Source organism: Sebastes umbrosus, chromosome 4 (genome assembly GCF_015220745.1).
Source record: "Sebastes umbrosus isolate fSebUmb1 chromosome 4, fSebUmb1.pri, whole genome shotgun sequence".
Classification (NCBI taxonomy): Eukaryota; Metazoa; Chordata; class Actinopteri; order Perciformes; family Sebastidae; genus Sebastes; species Sebastes umbrosus.
In genome coordinates this window covers 17907153-17917493 of record NC_051272.1, presented here as the reverse complement: position 1 = coordinate 17917493, position 10341 = coordinate 17907153, and the positions used below count along the sequence as shown (strand labels likewise).

Below are 10341 nucleotides of genomic sequence, written 5' to 3'. Positions count from 1 at the left end.
CAGGCTCAGGACTTAGAGAGAGAGAGAGAGAGAGAGACACAGAGAGAGAGAGAGGAAAATGTAATTAATCACACTAGAGTCAGTGGGCCTGGTCTGGTGGAGGTGTTCTTGAGTTCTGGGTTTGTTTGTCGGTCTTGAGAGAAAGGCCAGTCGCGGTGCTGTGTATGGGTGGTCAATTAGTTTACAAACTTCAGCTGTGACAGAGGCATTCTCCTCGGCCCTGGCCCCGAACTCCCCGCTGCCATCCCTGACCAAACCACATCATATCAGGGCCCAAACCTCATGCCGTGATCTGAGGCATTCCCCGGGCTGCAACATAGAGAACCTCACTCGATTTAGCTCAACCTAAATCAACAGCCTTTTACTGTGGTTACACTGGATTGCCACACATCCAGGACCTGCCAGCACTTTTAGCCCCTTTTTTTGTGTCCGACGCACGTCTGAGAACCAGACCTCCACCGCTCTGTCACTCTGCTTTTTCACTTCCCAGTGGGATCACAACATGTTGCACATCCTTTCCAATTGGACTGAATGTACTTAAACCACTCTAGACACATCAGTTTAACTATAAAAGCCAAATAAAAACCACATAAGCGGACTGAAATCAAATCTGGGATAAATATGCTTTCCTGAGCTTGTCATGAATAAGGCACGGAACCAAGAGTGTCTCCTGGTAAGTAAGTGCTTCAGATAATAAAACGCTGACGGCAACAATGATCAGATTTCCAGTTGGACGAGGGAGTGACGCTTGGCTTTTACTACACTTGTTGACATATGAGGACAGCGTCATAGCTGCAGTGGGCACCTAGCTATACACGTACACAGTGTTGATAGACAAAAACCACACTGTGGATCATACCACACTGCTGTGGTTAGTCTGGTGATTAACACTATTATCAATCATCTTCTGTGGAGCAGTGACAGCGTGCCCACTGGGATTAAGCAGCTGACTGATTCAGTGTGAAAAGTTATAATGTGCAAAGCGCTAAGGCAAACCGGACCATTATTCCACATCTTCACTTACATGTAGAGGATTCCTACATGAAATATGATCACGTTTCCTTCTTCTGGCACTGTGTACTGCACCGCAAGTACGTGCGAGTCTATAAGCACATTTTGATGTTGTGCACACATGGATCTGTATCAGTACACCTACACATCCACGTATTCTCCACCAAAGTATGCGTCCATATATTTCTGGCTCTGTGTACGTGCACAAGATTGTGCTGCTGATTACAATGACTGCACTCCGATACATTTGTCCGGCTGTGTGTGCGTGCCAATCTGCATGAATATATGTGTGTGCGTGGGAGTTCAGGACAGGAAACGTAGAGGTTAAGGTAGTTCCTTGGAAACAAAGGCTCCTCCACATCTCCGCATCTCCACATGAGTTCTTTCCTTTCATACTGTAGGCGCCTGAGGCTCCTGTCACTGTAACGTTCAAGAGGGAACATCCTGGAGCTGCCACCCCCACCTTTCCCTTCACCTCCTATAGATGGATTGACCTATAGTGTATCACAGTCATGTAAAACATTGGCTAAAAACTTTGGTACACACAAGCAAATTTCAGAGTCTGTTAGACTGGGTGTTCTTGTTCTTGAACCAGTGACAAATGACAAGCGATGCTGGCCATGATCTGGTTTTCCTCAGATGATTCCCCAGTGACTCAACGACCCCGTTGACTTCACAAATATTTCACCGCTGCTTTACAATCTTATCTCTACGGGCCTCACCTTACAATCTGTATCATCATCTCCCCTCTCTCTCTCTCTCTCCTTCTCCATCTTTCCCCCCTCCTCTGTTTCCATGCTCTTACTCTGTGTTTTACTGCCACGATTGAAAATTGAGTCATAACTTCCTGACGGCACTGTTCAAAGGTCACCCCCCTCTTCTCTCTCTGTGTTCCCCCGCCTCCTCTCCCTTTTGAGAGGCCCCTCATCCAACACGCCCAGCGCCGCATTCCACAGACGGTGGGAGCACCTTCAAACGCTGCACAAGCACCGCTCGCGGCGGCACGCAGGGCGACTGAGCCCCCGGCCTCAGCTGCCACCAGGCCTCAGCGCTCGGCTCGAGCCCTGCCAAGGAGAGCTTTGATTGGGGAGAAATTGCAATGTAGCAGCAACAGAGTCTCCGTGATGACAAGGAAAAAGCAACTGTAGCTCTCAAGGAGCGGAGTGATAACTGTACAGTATTAGTCACCTTCGAGCTGCTGAAACCAGCTCCAAGTAAAACCCTCATGCCAGAGTGGGGCCTCTCGTGTCTGCGCTGGGCGGGTGGCAGCTGCGATAGTGGGGCGCAGGCCTCGGAGCACCTTTTCGTCTGACCCCCAAATCCTTGAGGTCTCTACTAGTACACCGACACACAGCTCCAGTTTCACCCTCCCAAGGCTCACTATGTGCTCGGCTCTAAAAACAATAATGTTCTTGTACACGGTCACATACCACAACATGGCAAATGTACAGTGCTGTAATGAACAGGCAATTAGTCCTAGCTGACGGACACAAATTTAATGGATGCCAATCTTGACTATTTCCCTACTACTGCATGACTTATTTCATTGCAAAGATCATGACTCATGTTGGGAAAACCTGCTAGGTTTCAAATGTTTCAATTCACCTCTGAGTATATTGTACAATATTTTGTTGAACAGTAGTCATTAAAAGGGCCAGAACCTATTAAACTGTTTTACACTGCAAGAAGTTTTAAAATGTATCATTATAATATAAATTAGTCTTGTAAGTCACCGATGTACTGGATGTTTTAATCACATTTTACGCTTAAATAAATCTGACATAGTATGATAAAGTGTAGTGCAATAATTTTGGCAAAAATAATTACAAAGTACTATAAAATCTGTTTACTGGCAGGGTGCCCTGGTAAGTCACCAGGTAGAGCGCGTACCATTAAGACTCAGTCCTTACCGCAGTGGCCCAGGTTCGAGTCCGGTCCACGGCCCTTTGCTGCATGTCATCCCCTCTCGCTCCCCTGCCTTTCCTGTCTGTCTCTCTCACTATAAAATAAATTAGAAATGCCAAAAAAATCTATATATTAGCACACGTCTGCTGCAGCGCAGCTCAGAGAAGCCCAGTTCAGAGCAGTATTGACAGGTACACCTGATACCTAACCTGTATCAGATCTGCTTCTCACCTTTGTATTTCTACAAAGTGAAATTTTAGGCTCTAAGAATGACTACTACGCCATTAACACAAGTGACATGAGGGTAATTGAGCTACATCCTCATAAAATAGCACATGACTGTACTGTACACCAAGTCAATGTTTGCGAAAATAAGTATTTTGGTTACAGAATATTTAGAATAAAGCAATTATATTATCAGTCTGTCTTGACAAAATTCTACACATACAATTTTACAATTTCACCACATATGACCTGGGTTGTTGAAATGAGAGGAACCTACATGCTACAGCAGTGCTGTTCTCATGTGTATGCGAACAGAGACAGGTAGGCTGTGTCTCTCCTTTTGGCTGGGCTCCATTGTTAGTCTCTAGTCCTGCCTGCCTGCCTGCCTGCTGTGATTATCAACACACACATCTGGATGGACTTAGTCAAGGAATCCTATAAAGAACCTAATGGGCTCTTCTAACATTTTTGAAGACTGATTAAGAGCCGTTTCAGATCTTGTTCACATCAATGAGTTCCATCTGTGATTTATTTAAGTTTTCACTGAATTCGTTATCTACCTTAGGCCTACCTGCTCCCTTTCAATGTAATAGGGGTTTAGTTTTGGGGATTTAGGGGAGACATGTATGCTTTCTAGGTAATATGCAAGATTGTTGAATATTTGCTTTGCTCAGATTGAATAAATATGCTCCATCACTGTCACACTGAGCATACATGGACATCCTAGGTGTTTCTGTACCATGAAAACAATCCCAGCTTCCTTAACATGCATGGAAACTCTCACAAACAGCCTATAGGTCATAAATCCAACACATTTATCCTCTAAGCATGTTTGCAACCTTTTGTGGTTTAAATGTCACTCACTTCTAGTCCTGCTAATCATAAATAAAGCCACGATTTGGAGTCACGCCAGCATGAAAGGCTAATTTTTTGCATATTAGCAGAGTTACAGCCAGCATACAGTCTGGTGAGGTACCGAGCAGGCCTCGCTTTTAAGGCCTATTTGCCTTCCAATAGTGTGACCCTTATGTTTTATGAGGGAGACTAACACCATGAACTACATTTGTTACAAATTAGGCTTCCTAGTGCTGTAAAGTTTACACCTGCCACTTCAAACCTTTCTTTGGAAAGGAGGACGCCATTGATAACCGACTACAAAGAAATAACTGCATTAATACACATTCATTAACCCGGCTAACGTCAGTTAGCTTAGCTTAATATCTTGGCTTGTTGTGTGCTCCAAGAACTATTCGGCCGGGAACAACAACAATAGCTAAAAAATCACCTTGCAGACTTCATTTGTTGACTTCCGTTCAGACAAAGATGTCGCCATGGAGAGCAAAGCGCCCAAACCTGAACTTTTAGGCTTCGCGGTGTGACGTAAGCCTGCGGGGCCAATAGGAACGAGGCAGGCAGCCAGACTCGGAAGTAAAAATGAAGAGTTAAATGAAGTTAAAAGTCATAGTTGCATCGTTGTAAAGTGTCACATTCTTCATTTAATTGTTAATTAATCTGATTAAGTTCAAGATTTGATTAAATTTCAACATAAAATTCAACACATTTAAAACACATGCAATTATAGATCTTCCTCTGCTATGACCAAGCTGTCATAATATCATGAGAATAAAGTCGTAATATCACAAGAATAAAGTCATAACTTTACGAGAATTTTATTTTAATATTACGAGAATAAAGTCAGCACTTTCGGAGAAAAAAAGAAAATAACACGTAAAATTACTACTTTATAATATTATGACTTTATTCTCGAAATCTCAGATTAATTTTTTTCCCTCAATGTGGCCCTAATACTCCATCGTACCATAGACCTACAACAATGATAAATAAAAATGAAAATGTAAACAAAAAACAGTTATTCATTTCCATTTTTAAAAATCCACAGGGAGCCATTGGAGAGGAGCTGAAGAGCCGCATGTGGCTCCAGAGCTGCAGGTTGCTGACCCCTGCCCTGACTAGAGGGTTAAATTTAGGTTGACATTTTAAAATAATTTTGTTTTCTTAAAGATTTTTTTGTTTTTACCTCTGATTGGAGTATTTACATTTAGGTTTGGGCCTTGGATTTTTGTAGTTGAGGGGGAGGTTTTCGTCACTGACCACAACTGTAGTGGGATCTATAATAGGATAACATTAACTGTGCATAGCACAGTTACCCAAACATTTGTAACGGATGGTTACAAAAAAAACAATACTTTCAAGTTAACGAAGTGAGTCACAAATATAACCATCAAACATACTTATCAATATAATATTGATGGAGATATGACACTAAACTGATATTTTGTTTTATGACAATGTAACATAGCTTTAAATCTGCAAAAACTTTTTTAATTTGGCCACTTGGGGTCAGCAGATTCAGCTGATTATTCTCTGTAGGTTCATCACTACCAGAGATAACTTTCACATTGACACATTGCTTTCATATTCTCATTTCATAAATTGTTATTATAAAAAAATCAATTGTAGCTGCTTTAATGTTGTCTATCTCCCAAATTTGTTAGCGTAAATACCTTTAAAAGGCACTAGTAGCCATTCCCAGTCATCAGAGGTAAAAAGTAATTAAGTACATTTGCTCAAGTAGCACATTCAGACTCTATCTCTACTCTACTGCAGTTCAGAGGGAAATATTGTACTTTTTACTGCACTATATTTATCTGACAGCTGCAGTTACTAGTTACTTTGCAGGTTAAGACTGTACATTTGAAACAGATCTCAAAAATATGTCGTAATTATAAAGTAAACTACCCAAAAGTGAATTAAATAGTAGCAATTAGCTCCACCTTAACTACAACATTAAAATGTTGCTTACACCTTGATGCATCAGTAATAATACAATGAATTTAATAATAAGACACCTGAAAAGAGCCATTCTGCATAGTAGACTAAGTACTTTTAGCCTACTTTTGACACTACTATTAATACTGACAGTAATTCAAAACAACAATTATTTAACATGAGCTATGTAACTGATGTACATTACAGAAACAATGTTATTAATATTTTTATTTTTATTTATTATTTATATTATTATTATTATTATTTTTTATTATTATTATTCTTTATTATTTTATTTTGTATTATTATTATTATTATTATTATTATTATTATTATTATTATTATTATTTTATTATTATTTTTATTTTATTTATTTATTTTCATTTTCATTTTCATTTTTATTTTTATTTTTATTTATTTTTATTTTTATTTTTATTTTTATTTTTATTTTTATTTGTATTTTTATTTGTATTTTTTAGCGTCTAACAACCACATTTAATTCAAATAATTATCAAACAATCTCTCCTTTCACCCCAGAGGGCCAGTAGCGGCCAGTACCGTCATTTGACCACAGGATGTCGCCAGAACCAACGTTCCTCAACTATTAATGCTGCCTTTAGGTGTTTCTTGTGAGGTCGTATTTCTGGATTTAAAGGCATGTGAATTATGGATTATTTGTAAAAGGCATTTGAGTTGTGGATTATTTCAATTGATATCAATTAACAAAATAAACAAGTATGATAAATAGATTTATTTTTTTAATTCTGTGATGTATAAAGCCATTTCCTTTCGAAACATTACTTGTTTCTGGCAACAGGTTCATAAAAACTTTCAGACCTTCAAACAACAAGTGACTTTTCACTGTCAGACGTTTTCAATAATAAGTTGTAATTGCACCACAGGTTTCGAGTGAGTCACTGTAGCTAGTAAACCTCTCCTGTGACAGTCATATTTGTCACATCGAGACTAAAAGCTAAAATGTCCCATAGATATAAAGTAAACAATAAGACCGGATATGACATCATAACCACAGGAAGTTTCGCTAGTAGCTGTGTCTGTAGCATAACAGCTAACAGCTAACAAGCTAACAGCAAGTATTCAAAACAAAAGCTGCTGTTTTCTTGTCAATCAACCGATTGTGTCGTTATTATGGAGCTGTAGGCAGAAGTTATAAACAAAGGTAACAGTCTCAGACTGGGTTTTATTCTTGCATGTGTGTAAATGATTATTTAGGTGTAATGTTACCGCTCTTTAGGCATATTGTTTAGGCAGTGTTAGCTAACGTTAGCAGCATCAATACAATCTGTTTACCATGTTGACACATGTCACACAGTCTGTGCTGCTGTGTGGTAACTAGAGGTGAGAAACACTGGTATATTTCACCATTAAATACTTCATTTGAGCCGACTAACGTTACAGTGGCTGGTAGCTGACGAGCAGAGCTGATGAATTGTGATTATTGTTCAATTAAATCTTAATAAATGAGACAGTAACATGATAAAACAGAAAACTATCTACACCAGTCTGGACGAGCAATACCTGCAAACACCTCCAGTGAGATTGATTGCTTTGACTTGCTGTTCAACACAACTTATAAGACATTTTGACAGGTTGAAAACATCCCCTTTGTAATCAGCATCAAATCTGGCATGACTGTATCTTTTTTTATTTTTTTTTTCTATTTTATTTGCACATATATAAAACTGCACAAAATCCAGTCAATGAAAGTATATCCAAGTATTTAGTTTAAAATGCTTATGCTATAAACTGCTGAAGTAAATGTAGCTTCCTTGAAGATAGGCTGTGTTAAATACTCATAGTACACTGTAAACATACAGCATTACCACCAAATCGTCAAGTATTGGTTGTAACGTTACTCATTATGCAAAATGCCCCTATTACAGTGGTATGAGGTTATATACTTCATCTAGCATTTTTATCTTATTTATTTATTTGCACATATATAAAACTGCACAAAATCCAGTCAATGAAAAAAAAAAAAAAACAAGAAATGTGTCAGGAGAGGTCAATTAGCCAACAGGCTTATACAAAGGACCTCCCCCCAACCCCAGGAGAAAAAATAACAATAACAAAAAAGGAAGAAAGATCTAAACTAACATAATTTAAAAAATACAACAAAAATTAAACAACAACAAGAAGTACACAAAATGTGCAGAAAAACCTAACCAAACAGTGGAAACAACCCAATAAAACAATGAAATACATACAAAAAACAATGTGATGATAATTTCCTTTTAAGATGTTCTAAGGATAACGAGCTCTTGATAACATGTATTTTGGTATTCCATATTTGTACTCCACGATATCTGAGGGAGTACTCCCTGTATACCTGACTACTGATCTCTTCCCTTGCAGTGTTGAGGAATGGTCTGACTGCAGCAGTACCAGTAAAGATGCACAGCCGTCTGCAGGAGTTGAAGAAGGAAGAGGAGACTCTCCTGAAAATCAAAGTGATGCTACAAGACCAGCTGAACAGGTTGAAGGTGAGTGAGAGAGAGTTCACAGTTGAGTGTAGGGGGTTTATGCCTGTTTGTGGTTCATGTGGTTTATATATTATGTGTTCACTCTGTGTTACAGTTTGAAGAAGGGGCCTTGAAATCGATCATTAGTGCTCAAACAGAAGAAGGAGCCTCTCAACGCTCTTCCCCAGAAACTGAGGTAAGTCACTGCACCAGAGAGAACATCAACCCTGCTGAATGCTCAGAGGTCAAAGATATTCTCAGTAGTATTTTTTTTCTTGTGATTGTTGATTAATTCACGCTTAACTTGGCTTGTTGAAACTGGAGATGAGATCAGACTCTACTGTCTTGTCGGGCTGTTACAGTTTGCAGGCCTGCATAACCTCATTATATTTACATCCACACAAAAGCCAGGTTACTCTGAGTAATAACGTTAAGACAGGAAATTGGTAAACATATTCATGTGTGTTGCAGTAATCTGATTACTTTAACGCCCCAGTTTACATACAGTACGCGACTAAGGTATACATACAGTAGCCATGCAATCATATTTCTCTCGCAGAAATGTTGCTGAGTTTACTACTGTAGGTTATTTATTGGGAATAATCAGATTCTTACGGTGCACGCAAAAGTACTGACTAAAACATTTTAGGACTATTTTCCTTTTACTCAGACATATGTAGCCTTCTTATGAAGCTTGTTTGTGTCACTCAGGGATTCAGGTATTGAATTACATTAGTAATGGGATTTATACTTTGTTTACTACACTGAGAATGTTATAAATGGTTTTATTTGTCTTCTCTAGACAATTGCCATATCGTTTTAAAACTCTGAATCAGAAACGTTTCTTCTTTCCTTTCTGCAACTAACGCACTATATACTAATATACACTAAGAGACATGATCATGATTGAACTATATTTCAAACAAGTCTGCATGTTTTTGCTCACAGTTTTAGACTCAAATTGCTACTAATTACTTTTAAGGCACAACCAGGTTTGCCCATGAAGTGTCATATACTACAAGAGTCATATAGGTGCTTATTATTTGTAAAAAGAAATTAAAAGTAAATCACAGAGACATACTACTGCAGCTGTACGTGCATTCCCACTTTGGCTTTGTTTTGTCATGAAAATGTAAAGGTGCCCAGAGTAATAACTAACTATGAAAATTAGCAGCATGATAATATTTTACAAAGGTTGTTTCCTCTTTTCAAAACTGTTTTTAAAGTTTTATCCTGCACACTTAGTCTGCGCTTTGCAAGATATCATTTAAAAGTGGTCAACGGGGTTTATGTTTATTATTTGTTCCAGGTTCATATTAACCTCGATGATGAGGGCGAGATCAATCGAACCAAACTGCTACTGAATGCCGCCGTAGATTTTGATATGGAGGAGGAGGAGGAAGAGGAGGAGGAAGACGAAGAGGATGACGAAGAAGACGAAGACAATGAGCTTGAGTTTGTGCCTGAGGAGGATGATGAGGATGATTACTGAGATTCTCAGTGTTTTCATGGGGCTTCAGTATTTGCAACACTGAAGGAAGAACCACATGTAAAACGGACATCTGTTTGGTTGTTCACCTGTTTATCACTTATGGAGTTTAATTTATTTGTTTGGAGCGAGTAACAGTTCCAGTTACATCCACAACAAACCATGTTAGAATTCATGTGTCAAATTTTGTGAGAAATGTCTCACTGAAATGCAGTAAGACAGTGTTATTAGGTGCTTCTAGCTTACTAGACATAATGTGCATTTTGAGGATTAGCATTTAAATGTATGGCTGGGCCATATGAGAAGATAGCGTGTATGTAAGAAATGATAATTGTAAGCACAAAATAAAATGTTTTGCATAGGGTTCATCTGACTGATTTTTACAATGTACACTTCTAGTTTTACGCCAACATGCTTACCAACATACATCAATGTTTT

At 38.7% G+C, this 10341-nt stretch overlaps 1 protein-coding gene across 1 annotated transcript; it reads left to right on the top strand.

The window, feature by feature from the left end:
• Positions 1-6951: 6951 nt before the first annotated feature.
• Positions 6952-10267, top strand: snapc5 (small nuclear RNA activating complex, polypeptide 5). The gene is made up of 4 exons (XM_037766965.1): positions 6952-7111; positions 8308-8435; positions 8530-8610; positions 9724-10267. Exons 2-4 carry the CDS (start codon positions 8346-8348, stop codon positions 9904-9906), a joined length of 354 nt encoding a protein of 117 aa, XP_037622893.1. The 5' UTR covers positions 6952-7111; positions 8308-8345; the 3' UTR covers positions 9907-10267.
• The last annotated feature ends 74 nt before the right edge of the window (positions 10268-10341 follow it).